At 41.9% G+C, this 16,176-nt stretch overlaps 1 protein-coding gene across 1 annotated transcript in view; it reads left to right on the top strand.

Moving 5' to 3' along the window:
• LOC146189386 (sodium-coupled monocarboxylate transporter 2-like) overlaps positions 1 to 15,102 on the top strand; it is a 40,663-nt gene extending 25,561 nt beyond the window's left edge. The window contains exons 8-15 of the mRNA XM_084603256.1: positions 1,664 to 1,752; positions 2,150 to 2,259; positions 4,121 to 4,188; positions 7,693 to 7,779; positions 8,886 to 9,058; positions 9,996 to 10,099; positions 14,701 to 14,801; positions 14,877 to 15,102. Of these exons, the coding sequence (XP_084459382.1) occupies positions 1,664 to 1,752; positions 2,150 to 2,259; positions 4,121 to 4,188; positions 7,693 to 7,779; positions 8,886 to 9,058; positions 9,996 to 10,099; positions 14,701 to 14,801; positions 14,877 to 14,969 (825 nt within the window). The 3' untranslated portion in view covers positions 14,970 to 15,102. The remainder of the gene's footprint in view (positions 1 to 1,663; positions 1,753 to 2,149; positions 2,260 to 4,120; positions 4,189 to 7,692; positions 7,780 to 8,885; positions 9,059 to 9,995; positions 10,100 to 14,700; positions 14,802 to 14,876) is intronic.
• Positions 15,103 to 16,176: the final 1,074 nt, after the last annotated feature.

Here is a 16,176-nt window from a genome sequence, read left to right as displayed (position 1 = left end):
ACAAAACGGAGCAAATATTTTCGAGAATTCGGTTGCTTTAATCTGCATATGCGGCGCACAACGTTCAACAAACCCGGCTAATAAACGAACTCGGTGTGCTCTTTTATATATAACCAATGCTTAAATTAGGCTACGCTGCCTCTTCATTTTGCCAGTTCGCAATAGAGCAGGGATATTATACAGTAATGAAAACCGACAAACGAGTACATTGAGGAAGTGCTCTTGGTTTTTCGAATACACTGAGCACAAGCTATGACTACAAGCGGGTGACACTAGACGGTAATGACTTGGATAATAGGGCTTACGGTGTGCTTATTAGGAAAACGTAAGCGGAAACTATTTCATGAGCCTGTACGTATTTACATCACTCAGGAGACAAATACTAGCGCAATCTGCGACCCTGGTTGGAAGTTAATCAAAAACTAGTCAGCAATGATGTTTTGCTATTGGTCGAAGCAAAAACGCACACTTCTGCACACGCCGTCTATGCACTCTTATTCTAGGAATTGCAAACCGCGCACAGAAATATTATTAAGTTGCTGTATTTTGCCCCGCGTTGGAGAACAGTAAGGAGGATGGGGGGTGCTACGGGAGCTGTTTACATTCACCTGACTGTTTTTGGGCGGTTCATTTTCTCTGTGAGAGTGTTCCACTTCAGTCGCCCATGCAGATCGAAAGGTGTTTCAAAACCTGCCACTACCAAGCGTCTTGCATACCTCTTTAGAAGCTTGTGATATTTATTTGCAACAATTTGCTGTTTTCGCGTATATTTCAAGCTACTGGTATGATCATATTTTGGAAACACGACTGATCAGAAAACACAACATGACCGCATGCTCTGAAATTTGTTTTTTATTACGAGCAGTGTTCCAGGCTACCCATTGAAATGGCTCCTTGCAGCGTTACATTAAAATTAATATTTCTGTTCCGGAGTGGTTAAATTAATGTATATTTTCTTACCTTATATCGCCTTAAATCGTTCTTGCTTTTTTTTTTTCTCAACATCAATATTTACATTTTAAAGCCCGTCTACCGTGGTAGACCGACTTTTTGGTCCTGCTTATTAGGTGCACCTTTCAAACGCAGCTGTTGCGTAAATAGCTAATGACGCTCTCTGCCTTTGTTTTATATGGGGTTCCATGAAAATACCCTACGAGACACTGTTAAACCTTCTAATATCCCCATAACCCATTGTTGTTTTTCCGGTAGCTGTGCTTGAACTTTAGAGGAAAACTATGCGAATTTGCAATCACTTCGTTTCATTTTATTGTTCTCTTGATAACAAAAAAAAAAAAAAAACAAAGTTCAATTTTTGCTTAATTCCAAAGATCCTTGAAAGCGTTTAAATTCTTAATTTGTGCTTTCGAATTGAAAATACACTGTTAGCTTTTATTCAAAAGGATTTCTTTTGCTGCTTTCTTTCATCAAAGCAAGCAACAAAAGAACAACATCATATATTATATTAGAAAGTCCGGGGAAGGTCACTATAAATAAAGCGCAGGAGAAAAGAAACATTTTTATTGAGCCTATTTCTTCAGTTTCTTCAGGATATCAGGCATGAAGTTAACCGTGCTGCTCTAACTGAAAGGCCTTTTCCTATTGCGTTTTTGCCGCAAATAATTCAGTTTCCAGTAACTTAACTCACCGCTTCTACTTTTTTCAGATCGTGCCGTACTACCTCCGCACGGAGCTAATACGCATACCAACACTGGTCGGCTTGTTCATGGCAGGCGTCGTATGCGCCGCCACAAGGTACGCTTGTTATAAAGAAAGAAGTAAATACATAGTCATCAGCTTTGTTATGATCACAACCGATACGCTCATGATCGAAGGTACGAAACCACAAATGTCCTAAAATGAGTGCATAATCGCCGAACAACAGATACTTTTCTCTGCAAATCGATTTCCTTAATTACGCAGTAATTAAAATCCGCAGATGAACATCGTCATTAAGGGGCGTGTGAAGGAAAACATCAAAATTTTACTTCAATATAATTCTATTAACTGCTCTTTTCTCTTCCTTGTGATTGTGTCTAACACTATGTTTATATTTGCCGAAGGCCATTAGCGCATCAGGACTGCAATCATATTAATAGAAACATCAGTTTGACGTCCGTGTAACTTGTTTGCGATATTTTTTTGTTTTCAGCACAGTGTCATCAACAATTAATTCCCAAGCCACAGTTTTATATGTCGACATCATTTCCCATGGATACAAAAAGGCTGATCAACACGTTTTATTGATAACGCGGTGTGCAGGTATGATCTTTTTGTTCTGCTTTCAATTAATTGCCTTGTGATTGATTTCCAAGGGTTGGTACTATTGCTCATTGATACATGCGAAATATGCAGATTGTCTGTTTTGCGCATATAATATGAGCCGAAAGAATACATTCTACTAAAGTCCTAACGACTTGTTAAAAAGTGAACATAGAAATCACATTTCTGCTATTTCGTTAGTCCCGATTTCCGCCTACATTTTAGCGAATGGTTGGCGATATTCAGGACATATTTTCTATGATTCGCCATGATAGCAAGCTAGACTGGTAACAACGAGAGCTGCTAAGACTCCAAAACATCTTCCGTAATTTCCGCGGCCTTTCCAAAATACTCAGACTATCTTGCCTCCATTCTTATTTCAAATTTTGTTTGCAAGCTGCACAAGGTAACAAATATCTCTGGACAGGACCCTGCTAGCGAAGCACGTAAGATTATTTGTCAGAAGTATTTTGTTAAAGTACTGAGAGAAAAGAGGTCGCACATCTGTGTGCATCTATTGATGTGGTATGTAATTTTCTGAAGATATGAATGTAAGGTGACAAAATCACTCAAGTTAACCCGCACAGGTTAATGGTACTAGTACCGGCCTCTTTCTTTCCTCATGCCGTTGAATTTATTTCTACCCTTCTCACACCAGTGATAATACTATTTTCGAAAAATGTTTCAAAGTGAAATAAAACGTGTAGACCCTATTCGTAACTAAAACGAAACGATGGAGACAAAGCTCCCCTGCTCCCATTGGTGTATCCAGCAAAGCAGCCTGATGTAGAATCTACATGAGCCTAAGAAGCTGTGCGGGTCTGGTTTAAAAGCGATGTTTATGGGTCAGCGTCAACTGTACATCTATGCAATAAACTATACAAATCTCCAGGAATGATTTTAAATTTGCAACAGCACCTCATGAAGTTCAGCCGTTATGCGCACTTGCTATCATATACCAGCAACAGAACCGTACATCTCATCGCAGTATTGAATGTGCATGTTACAGTTGCGGAAATCTTTTTATGCACGCATCTTAAGAATTCCTAATAAATATTCCCTTTTCAGAAAATACGCATATTGTGGAGCTGACACCGTTGTAAACATCAAACACTATTCGCCTGTTTGTAACTCTAGTATATCTGTGGTAATACTGGCGCAAATACGAGACAAAGGCCAGCCGGTATATGACGCGACAGCTGCACCTCTGTCAAATGCTCAATCCATGTGTGGTTACCACACCTCGTGATAAACCTAGTAATATAGAATGAAACACCAAAAATAATTAATCGATGGCAGTTGCTTCACATACACATTACACGACTTTGATCTTAAATAGCCCGTGCTAAGTTCTCAGAGTACAACAATTCACGGCGCTACTTATATGACCACATATAGCGAGCTTAAAGAAGAGGTGTTGTACATTGCTTATCATCGACGTTCTAATTCTAAAACACTCAGACGTAGATTAAGGCTGGTAAAGCTGATGAAACATAGGATAGTCAATTGTAGATAAACATTGAGGGTGTGGTATATTGTGTGTGACTTGGCGTTACAAATCTGCGCAGTTTACGAAGATCACTATGCTAATGCCCCCAGGGTAGTTTCGACCACCTTGGGTTTCTTTAACCTCCACTGAAATCACACAGGCGCCTTGCTTTTCGCCTCCATCGAAACAGTGCCGCCGCGACCGAGATCAGCTATTGGCCTCATCTAGCTCAGAATATGCGTGCTGAAACCACACTACCACCATGGCAAATCAGAGAAGGCTTGAATAAAGGCTTTTAGCATTCAGCCATTTTTAAATATTTGACTTGTGATATTTGCATAACACATATATTTTTGCATTCATCTCTTATAGCCCTCCTGCTAGGCTTAACAATGACAATATACAGCACGTTGATTGTGTACATGGGATCCGTGACTAAGGTGAGTACTAAGAGCAAGATTTTGACGGACATTTATACCATGCGTCTTCAAGGGTATGATGCAGCAGTGCTTATAATTTCCCGTTTGCAACTCTTTGTATGGGTATTTGTTTGTCTCATGCTCCTTGCTGCTTCTTTATCACTGATGTCTTAATTTGTGGATCTGTTATCGCATACACAGTGCTCATTATTATTCAGTCATAAATTAGCACACTATAGGACAGATAACAGGATGCAGTCTAAAGTCCGGCTTTTACCAAGCGATACCAAGGAACGCGCGTGGACTACGAGGGTCGTGTATGACTCGGAATCAGAGCTACCGGTTTCGATTCCTATGTTAACCGCCTGTTTGCAAGAAGCTACTCGAGTTGGCATGAGCTGGCAACTCTGCCATATAAATTTGTCAAATCATGGCGCACAGCACGCGTACCAATCAGTCCTATTGGCAATGCCATCCGTCAGCTAATACCTGCCCGAGTCACGCTCATGATAGCCCATTCACAATACCAGGAACACTGACACACACTTTTCTGAAGAACACTACCTTTAACACTATCACCCAAATGAACCGCATTGTCACGCCTGTTACCTGTTCTCCGAATACAATTTAAATATTGTTCCCTCGCATTTGTAGTTTCGAATCTGTGTCACGGAGGTTTTTCTAACTATCCGATCACAACCGCTGCTACACGCATGGGGGTGTTTGAAAGTGAAAAGGCGTTTGCCCCATTGCATGCTTCTCACCATCCTCAAGTAAGCACTTTCGAGATTGCTGCAATTCACTCTACGTTTCTTGCTTCCCGCTAAGCCTAGCCTTCCATTGGGTAGCAAGCGCAGTGGAGGTTTGTTCTCTTGATCCGAAGCCGCGCTTAAAAAATAAATTGGGAGACAACCAGCTCCTAAAGTTTTGCAATGTTTACCTTTCCGTTCCCTAGTTATGTCAATTGGACCAAGAAAGCACATTTCGAAATGCGCGCGCTTCTTTCGTAAGTGCTCGAGCCCCGGGGTTGAATGGAATCCCGTAAAATCACGCTCGCGTGTAGCACTCACTGTTCAAATTGGAGAGAGTACATTTCGATCACCCTCTGTCACTGTCGTGCATAGCTGGTGATTACGCGTCAACGCCGTCAACGTTGCGACCTAATGTGCGCCGCGGATAATTACATCATATTTAACATCAAGAAGCTCAAAACATGCTAACAAAAGCATTTAGGTTTATACATTCCAAATTTCTCCGCCCTGACCGCTCGTTCGATTAGTATTTGCCCATTGTATTGAATCACTACTGTTGAGAATGCGAAATTTCATTTGCATTTTGTCTCATTACTCCTTAATAATAACCTTAGGCTTGACTCTTCATCCTGTTTTACCCAGATACCAGCAATAAATTCAAGCCAGTATCGCAAACTTTTATTAGCACTCATTTTTTCACGAACCAATTTCTTAAAGTTTTCTTTTCTCCTCGCTCCATAAACGACTGCAACTCTTTACCCCAAACTTCTCAGCACTAAACATTTTAGCCTGTTCCTTAAGCCATTTTTTAACATACTGTATTGCGTACATTTGCTATTAATATTGAATTGCGATATTATGTCTGTTTATATTGTATATCGATGCTCACATATTGTAACGTTTACTGCTGTTGTCCCTCTTACCCTGACCTTACAGTGGGGTGCAGTGTGTACAAGTATTAAATAGAAATTTTCATAGTTCACGCACCTTAACCAGTGCAATACGCTTTTTACATCGCCATAAATGCATCACATAGTACTAAAATATCAGGTAAAATTTGCTTCGCTTTATCAATGTCCGCTACACCTTCATGATAGCCCTTGCCCGCTGAGAACCGGCACACACCCGGGGGCGAGTTAGCGGTGTGCTGTCTACTTAGTATAGTGACGACTTAAGACAGCCATGTCTGCGGCAGTCCTTAAGGATGACTGTAATTATATCGCCTGACGACTTCATTGTAGGTTTACTTAATTTTTGCAGTCAGGCTACGCCGAGAGTTGTGGCCCTTTTTACAATCGCAGTGGCAAAGGCAATGGCGATTGGCGAACAAAGTAAATGAAATAAAGCCTGACTATGACCGCTACTTAGTAGTAGCTTTACTTCCTACATGTGAGTTTTTTCTATGAATCTGGTATCTGTCCTTCATTGAATCTGAGGTTCTTTTAACGGGTATCTGCCATTCGTTATAGCAAACTAAGCATGCAGTGCATTGTAAAGTCGCGACGTTCAGCACGCCAGCTAGAAACGACAATGTTATAATTAGATTAAAGCGTCTGCAGAGGAGACGCGCCCGCAGTGAGCCTGTACCAGAACTGTCGGCGCGAAGAAACATGTTAAAGCGGTTTTTGATCTCAACTATCAAAAAGAAAGGTCAATATCTGCGAAATTACATTTTAACACATCTGCTTTATTTTTGCGCGAGGGTCCCGCTGTCTTCAAAGACAGAATTTTCTGCGCACAAAGTAGAGATCTTTCAAACAGAACTATAGTTATTAAAATAGCTGAAAACGTGACTTCAGAACAGAGGTTTCGAGGAATTTTTTCACAGCGATACTGCAGCTCAAGAAGTAAAACTAATGCTGCTGTGCAGTTGTTAGTTCCCTATGTGCGTCCAATTTTTACCTTATGAAAACTGTAACACATCGCAAATTGCTGCCCTCTCAAATCTTTTTGTTTAATATTACTGTTCTCATTAGACAATATTCTTAGTGAGTTGTATGCCTGTCTGTTATGTAGAGGGTCATGTTTCCAACGGTAATGGTGGCACGTTTAATTTAATGAATTGTACTTATTTTCCCAAGTAAACCATTTAGAGGAACCTCCTCGCATATTTCGGCTTCATGTGAAGGCTCCCCAAAGTTTTTGCATTTTTTTTAACTTAGGAGTTAGATATTCTCGCCCGAGTTCATGTCTTTGGGCCGTCATTAGCCTCTCGAGAAATCAATATTTTTCTGGCACCACTTTTTCAGACCACCATTAAAAACGTTTCGGCGGCAACAGCGGCGGTTTTCGGTGGAATGCCCAGGGCTTGCTACCGCGTAAAATATTACATAATTCGAGCTGCAAAATGAAAGTGATTGCAGCCGTATTCCTTGACAAGCGCCATATATTCGTTAAGAGAACCTGCTCTAAATTTCCCTAGGCTGTAGGAAACTGTCTGGCGTGGCCACTTGTAGAGACCACTCGTAAAATCACAACGCATCGATGGTTCTTCTACAATGTGCCAGCTTTGTTTTTGTTACCGAGCTCCAAGTTTAAAAGGTAGCAGGAGCAGGGAGAATGCTCTTTATTTCTCGCCGCCTAATCAATTTGATGATAGTGCACTGCCCTCAAGTTTGTCTATCCAAACTCACCTAAATTTCACGCACGGTAACGGCTACGTGAATTCTGTTTCCCTTTGTTAACGCACGTGAGTAACAAATCAATACCCATCTTTATTGCATTGGGGGAAATGTACGGTTAATGTTTGTAAATTCAATATTCTAAATTTCAGATATTCCTTATGGTTTATTCTTCGATCACGGCTCCGTACGTGGGTTTATGCCTGCTGGCTGTGTTGTTTCCATTTGTCCACTGTAAGGTAAGGGTACCACTTTCGCGTTATAATCGTACGTCAATAACTGACCGTACCATGTGTGACAGTCTTAACCCTTTGAAGCACCTATATTAAATAATACAAGGGACACTCGTGTGTGTACTGTGCAGGTTAGCTCAGCCGGTAGCGCTTTAATTATGCAACGTTTTCATCCTAATTGTATGATTTATATTATATTGCAAAATAGAATGCCGTCAATATGAACTATGAACCTCTGTTTCAAATTTTCTTATTCGGAAGTGTGGCTCAAAATATCAAATTCTAAGAATGCGCATTTTCGAACTTACTGTTCTCGCTCGCCTGCATTGCTTAAATATACACTACATCATTAGGCTGCTGATAAGGATAAAAAGTTAACTTCTACGTTATCAACTAAAGTCACCAACTATGTTTGATGCATAAAACTCTGATAGTGGCCATTTCCTGAACGTTCGCTGCTCTCAAAGCCAACTTACCATGCGTTAAAATGAGCAGTTCAGATGTTGAGTATATAGAACCATGCTACCGATAATAAAATATTAAAACCACTGTACATCTTTGATTTTTCCGGCCTTGAATATTTCGACATAACATATTTCCTATTAAGGAGGATATATAAAAGTTTAATATTTACCTCCACTCTTTTTTCCGCCTTTCCAAGTTTCCCACCTACCTTCGAAAGTTTTTTATGCAGTGTTACATATTCGGGCGAGTCGGTTTCCCATTGTGTTAATGCAGCGCTTTGAAGACAATGACGAGCGTTAACTCAATTTTATTAAATGCAGACGCAGGTTTGTGTGCACTGTAGGAGCATTGACAAAGCACGCTATCTCGAAGCATGCCGCCCATATCGAAAGTCTTAGTTTGTATTAATATTTTATAGGAAACCGATCTCCTTATACGAGAGTGACATTGATGTGTCAATTACGCATTCGCCTTTCAGTTTTCTTTATTTTTCCAAGTTTTATGATTTCACTAAGCTCTTCGCGCATGCGCAAGGAACGCACACGTATTTTGCACAACATTCGGCAGGTCTATGAATATACAGCACGAAATCAGACATGTGTAGTAAACCCGAGAAGTGCTGTGTATCTTATCCTTCTCTCATGCAGGGTGCAGGTGGTGCGACGTTGATAACCATTGTGTACCAAATGTGGCATATTTCAGAAATAATTACAAACGGCAGAAGTTCTCACAGGGCACCTGTGTCCTTAGATTACTGTCCTAGAAGCCTACATGACTCTGCCTCACCGGCTAACAGCACGAGTTTGGTGCCAAACCAAAGGTAAGACTGTCGTACTCTAATAGCCTTAAAATGTGCTAGATGACAATAAGTAGTGGTGTTATTTCATACAAAAAAACACTATTTGAAATACTTGTAAACACTGTGCTATTCCGTCTCGCCCACTCACTTTCATATTTATTGTAAGCGCTTTACGAATCCTTTCTCTTCATGCGTACCAGACGCCGACTAGTAGGATTATGCGCATCGTGCCGTATTTCCCAATGTAAATATCCCATTGAAGTAGTTAACCAAGGTGTTTCTGATAAACCTTCATTTAAATTTATTTATTTTAGTAGCTAACTGAAAGCCCTTTCTGTAGAAAAAAATATTTTGACGTAGAAACTGTTCATAAATTGGCGTTGGAAGGCCTCTCAACCTCCTGTATATGGCGAAAAAAAAATTAAATTACTACTCTCCCCTGCATCTGAGGAAGCAGAGCAGGGAGGCGGAGGAAGGGTACAACTGTGTGACGAGAGAAAGCGGGGAATTTGTTAGCCTTCTAAGCTGCTCTTACGCGGCTGCCCTTCATCGGCAAGCTTTGTTTGGTAGCGTTATAACCATTCAGCACTGGGTGAGTCAAAGGGGAATTGTTAAGGAAGGGAAGTTCCCCAGGAGGGTATGCTGAGTAGCTTTCCTACAGAGGAAGGTTGTTGCAGGCTGAAACAAAAAAAAAACGATATGTGGTGATGTGGATGCCGACGAAAGATACGTACGCCGCAAATTCATCTTTCCCATATGGACGAGATCAGCTATCAAAACCGTTTTTTCGGCTTTGGCAGCTGTTGACATACAAAGGATCCGGCTTATAACGAGGATCTCGCAACTTTAAGAAAAGAATCAAGGCAGGTGTTAAGTAGGGTATATTCCAACGAAAGTTTAAATTCCTCAAATCTTTTTCTTTTATTGCACGGTTTCAGATTTTGTTTTTCTTTTTCAGGGCCGACAACACATTCTTTCTGTTTCGTCTGTCACACCTCTGGAGCAGCTTCTTTTGCATCTTTGCAACCATTCTAATAGCAGTGCTTATTAGCGCTCTGACAGGTATGGGTCAGCTTTTACGCATACAAAGAATTCCCTAATGAACGCGCATAGAGCAAACTTGAAATATGCAATTTCTTTGCTGCAACCTTCGGTGACGACTGCGTGGCTTTCGCGTTCTCCTGCTGGGCTAGCAATACTGACGAGATAAGTTGTGACAGCGGTGCCCGTGTTTCGAACCAGACGAATAGCAAAAAGGAACGCGTGTTTTACGATGGCAGATTACGGTGCAAGTGATATAAACTCTTCTGAAACACTATGATATGACGCCCTGCACAGCCCATTTGCCTCTTCGGGACGTTAAATCTTGCACTCGGTGCCTTTTTGTTTACTCCACTCGCTCCATTCTTGATTCTCTACATGTCTCTGTGTATCAAAAATTACAAGCGTGATTGAGTAGAATGACTCGAATAAAACTTATGTCCTCAAGTAACGTCGCTTAGAAAAATAATCAGTTAAAGGGAAAATATTGCCGTCAATATAGCATCTGCACTTAAGGGTATGATGAGAGAACGTTAATGGCTCCCGTTTGTTCCTATCTGGTGCTACTCTTTCGCGTCAATGAACATTGTCAGTCGCCAGATTATTAACCCTTGAATTGATGTTTACCCGTTAGCCTTCAGTTGTAAGCCCGCAACTTGTGCGAAGAGCTAGACAAGATAGACGGGTACTCCAAAGAAAGGCTTCGAAACTTTCGACCTCCTTTATATTTTTAATATGAACTCACCTTTCACAGAACAGGGGCGCCTTGCTTTTCGCCTGCATCTAAACGCGTCTGTCCTCGATGTCAGTTATAGAGTTTCTTACTCTTCACGAAGTTAGGTGGGCGGATGAGACTAAGAAGTTCACAGAGGTCAAGTGGGTGCAGCTAGCATAGAACCGGGTTAAGTCGAGAAATATGGGAGAGGCCTTCGCCCTGCAGTGGGTATGGTCAGGCTGAGGATGATGATGACTCTTGATTAGAAGGAAAGCTGATGGCGCCACACTTCAGCTAAATATCGTTGGCCGTTGCGCTACTTGCTGCGGGACAGTTCGAATTTTGGGCGAACACATAGCGGCGTTACTAAGCTGAAGTTATTGTGGGCAATTTAACAAGACATAAATATTACGTGACCTGTACGCACCGCCAAAAAAAAAAATAATGGGCTTAAGCCAATACAAAATAAAAGATGTGGCCTTACTAAGCTGTCTCATAACCGCGATTATGATCATCTCGATGCGCAAGCATAGAGCGCAAAAGCCATAGTAGCGAAGACGCAAAAGCAGATGACGCAAATAAAAGGTTTCTGTTTTCCGAACAGCTATTAAAAATACTTCTTAAAATGATTGAGCCACCATATACTCTTTAATACTTTTTTTAATTGTGTCTATTAGATGGAAAATATTTGTTTCCGTGTCGATCAATACTTAGCCAATAGGAGAGAGACCCATCGCTTATTTTGTACAAATTTTACACTTACATGCTGTTTTGCCTTCATTTTGCAATTTATAGTCACGATAATGAATATTGTAACTTTTTTATTGTAAAACAACATTATTTTTTGCATTAGTTCGTGGCCAAACTTTGTATTTCTGTACTAGGTAGCTCTCCACTCCATGATGCTTAGAGCGTCTATGCGGGTTGAACTGGTCGGCAAGAAGCTCCATGCCAACTCCTGGCTGTGCCAGCTTTCCCTCTTGGTAAGAGTAAGAAAGTCTATGATCTCAGTAGTGGAGCCTACAGCATTAGCAATGGGACGAGTTCTGCGGTATGATGTGATATGCGGTGCTGGCGATCGCATTTATTTCGTTCTCCGACCATCCGTACAGTTCACAGTCTTCTAGAGTCTCCCCTTGTTCGAGATCGTACTCGCAGGCTTCTTCCTTTCTATTATCGCGCTTGCGTGCTTGAGGGACGCGGTCAAACAACTATGATTGTCATTGCGAGGATCCTACGTAGAGATAGTGCTCATTTTCTTATTGAAAGAAGCCCAATTTTGTGTCCAGTTGGAACACGTAAGACAGAAGAGCCCGACGATGCGTTATGCAGCAACTTTTTGTGCGAAGCACAAGGGGGACCTTGCTACACATCAAGAGCATGAAAGTATGGCAAGAGGAGAAGGTGGGACATCCGCGTGAGATTCCCGGCGAAATACTCAGGCCTCGGATGAGCGGCCAGGACTACAATGCAGTGACCGCTCTATGACATCGGCGCAGCACGGCGGAGAGATGAGGAGCCGGACGTGGGAGTAAGCAAGTACGGAGAGCCAAATCAACATTAAAACGCGCCGTGCAGGGATAAAGCATCCAAAGAATCACTTTCTGCAGCCAATTTTTCGCAGTAGCGGGAACCTTTATTACGTGTTCAGAAGGGTATTCCGATGGGACCTTTCTGGGGCAGGCAATATTCGGCCATGTGCAGTACTGGCGTAGGCAGCAGAGGCGAAACAAAGAGCAAACTGCCTTTTTCAACGCAAGAAACACAACCAAGGGGTGCAACCGACGCGATTGGAACACTTGCTAAAGAAGGCACTGTGTGCAAAAGGATGGAGGAGATGGCGATAGAAATGAATACATTATCGCGATGCAAGCTAGGCGACGGTGATATTGAAGAGTCTTCCAAGTCAATGACATGAGGATGGGAGCTCCTGCCTAGAAATTCACCAGGGTTCGAATCCCAAATGTTAGACACAGGGCGCTCCACACTGTAGACCAAAACATAAGAATTTGGGCCAGGTGGCTGAGCTGCAGGATCATGGGCTGCGTACCTCAGCTATAGAAGGTCCAGTACTCTGTGGGCAGCAGTGTGTGAAACGTCGACGACTTTCGGCGTTGACTCGGTGGCCAGAGCACTGGCTTGCATGGGCACTATAGCAGTTTAAGAATGTCCAGCTGTGTGGCCTGGAGATGAAGCCGAGAATAAGGCAACTTGGGTTTTGCAGGGCGGTACGTTTCCTTTACGCCCGACAGCCGTACACAGTTGATTGTTCGAAGCATAGTCTGCGGCTGCATACTAAATATGATCCTGGCAGTCAGGTGACAGTAACTTCATTAAAAGAGCATAGCGATGGCTTTGAGAGGGCAAGTGATTGATAAAGAAATGGGCCAGAACTTGCGATAGCAAAGACTAATAATACTTTAAACGGGAGGCTATAAGTTCTACGGATGTGTATATTGTCACGGACAATATCGTCGAATCGTGGCTGCGGGGTTTTGGACTGGTGAAGGGATGTGCCATGGTCACGACTGGTAAGGTATGAGGACGACAAGCACGGCCGCTCGTATCAGTCTGGTGGCTCTGGAGGCGCGGTACCGGGAAACGGCGACGAGGGCTCACACAGTAAAAACGAATACCGGCACCTTTGAAGACGCTCAAGGTTATGGGAGATCAAGACCACTCAAAATGTCATGCGGTAAAGCCTCACCGGTGAGACAACTGCGCTGCAGGTTCTGCACCACTCAGGTAGAATGTTGCTTCATTGTGGTACAACCAGATAACAGCATGTGATTAATAGAAACGACGAAGTCCCGCTATTTGAAGTCGAGTTTCAACATTTTACGGGTACGGTGGGGCGGAAGGTGAGAGTATCCAAGTGCAAGGTTACGAAAGCAGGCTACGCTGCTTCGGTTGCGGGTGCTCGGTGGCATCGGCACTAGAGCTAGGAGCCACATTTATTCATTTCGACTGTAGGTACAGGGGCATTGCGCTAACCAGATGTGGGGCAAAGCGTACGAGCTGTTCAGTTTTCCTTAGCTCACCGTGTTCTCGTCCAGCGCTCTCATGCTTATCGCTTTCTATACTCACGTTCGCCACTGCGAAAAGCGCGCTGATGCGATTATATGTGCCGTTAGCATACGTTACGGTATGAAAAAGGATTTCACTGAACGGAATAGCGTTGCATGGCAAGGTATGATATCGTATGGAATGACACTGTGTGGTTTGGTATTGTATGGATTGGAACGGCGTGGTACGCTTTAGTATGGTATATAGGATTTAACGCTCCAAAGCAACGTGCACTATGAGATGAAATGCTTAGGGAGGGCTGCGGCAGATACTCAGCTTCAAGCTGAACATTTCCTCCTAAAATGATTATGAGAACTGTGAATTCGATTTAATAACGTTAACCGCTTTTCTTCTTGGTTAAAAAAAAAACGGATTTTAACGTGCCTAATTCAATGTGTCTCTTGTAGAATGCTTGTTTTTGGGCAGTTGGTAAGTCAATTTCTTAGCCAATTAAACATGCTTGAACCGATGCACAAATGGGTTATCAGAGACGTACGGAATGTGTGTTGGGATTCATTGCCGCTGAAATCTCTGTGTACGTGGCGGAAGGAAGCAAGCGCACTACATGCAACTAGCTAACACTATTTAATAGCTATAGACAAGTGACCAGTGACACTGCCAATGCCTTTGCTTCATCAAAGCAATCAAGTGTATTTAATATATCCCCGATAAGAAAAAGCGTTTCTTTTTTATTGGACACTTTCTGCTGATTGGAACCATTGCTGTTTACAGAAGAAAGTTTTTGTTATCCTCTTCCAACTTTTAAAGCTAGCGGTTAATAATACCTTTGTAAGAAATGTCAAATTATATTGCGCGTTTAATCTTTTTTTATTTTACTCAGGTGAAATCAGGAGTAACAAAACACAACATGGATTACACAGCGATTTTCTTGTGCGGCTATGGAGGAAATGCTGGCCTTTATTCCGTAAGCAAGCACTTGAGGTGAGTGTTCCTGGTATGTTAAGTAGCATCGTAGAACGTTTATGACTGTTTATATTTTATTTTTATTTTTTGCAGATTGAAACGAAAGAGCCTTCCGACAAAAAGAATGAAAGCCATCGTGCCGAGTATGAACCTTTCTTTATGAATGAAGCAAACGGAATGATTTAAGATGAAATATTTATAGAATGGGCACAAGGCACAGGCTAGAACAGTTTTGAAAACCATCCTGCCTGACTGGACCATTGCGAGGCGTTTAGTCGCATTGCTGCCTTAATTATTTTCTTATCTGCTGACTAATAAAGCTACCATTGAAAACATAGCATTGCAGAATGTACCGATGAAATATCATAATAGTGATTGTTGAGGCTCTTAGGAAATTTTTAGCACAACAGATGACTTGTTTCAAACTCTACAAATAGCACATTTGTAATGACGAAGCCATATTTAGAAGTCGCAGGGTTACAGCATGCGACGTTGCTAGAGTAATCAGCGTTTCCGGAAAATCGCATGCTCCCCATGCTGCCTCATTGACTTGAACGACTTTGAGAGATGATGTATAGTAAAACCTTCTTGTACTGGAGTCCTTTCAATTAGAAACACAGAGAATAATTAACAGGACTATGGCTACAGTGCCGGCGTAGTGTACAGGCTAATGTATGCCGCGGTTTGCGCGCGATTCAGCGATTGATGCTTCATAAATAGTAACTATTTATTTTCTAGTAGAACAACAAAAAACATCAGGAGCGATATATAAACATTGCACGAAATATTGCTCCGTTACTAACATTCCATCTATGCCTGGCTAATAGACTGCCATCGTCAGTGTTTAGAAGCTTCTGTTCAGGAGATTAACAGTTACAGCGTGCACCTGGTCATCAGAGATTATATTAGCACAACTAATGTGGCACATTTACTATAGCTTATGCCGCAATAAAAAAAAAAGCAGCTTACCTTATCTGATGTACTCTGATAACCAAATGAGTGTTGCTCTTGCAAGAAAATTTAGCGTTTGGTTCCACAACTCCGTAAGAAAAGAACTTGGCTATAGCAATTAGAGTCGCCCACTCTTAGGGTGAGCACCCACCATTGCGTCTGACCAGGCTACTTATCGAAGCGTGGAGTCTGGCAATGCGAAGCATCAGCTAGCACTATATCTGCGCCACTCTGCTTCCATGTGATACAATTTCAGAAGCAGTGGCGGTTTGAAGAAAGCAATCGCCTTCACTTGTGTGTGCAACCTAACAGTGGAAGTGCCTGTACGCTATATATATATATATATATATATATATATATATATATATTGCATTTAATGCTCTTTATTCCAATATTCACCATAAGACAAAACTCCTGTAAAGGTCAACAGTATAAAAAAAAC

This window comes from Amblyomma maculatum, chromosome 5 (genome assembly GCF_055883805.1).
Source record: "Amblyomma maculatum isolate TAMU_Amacu chromosome 5, ASM5588380v1, whole genome shotgun sequence".
NCBI classification, from domain to species: domain Eukaryota; kingdom Metazoa; phylum Arthropoda; class Arachnida; order Ixodida; family Ixodidae; genus Amblyomma; species Amblyomma maculatum.
This window is presented reverse-complemented; position numbering and strand designations above follow the sequence as displayed.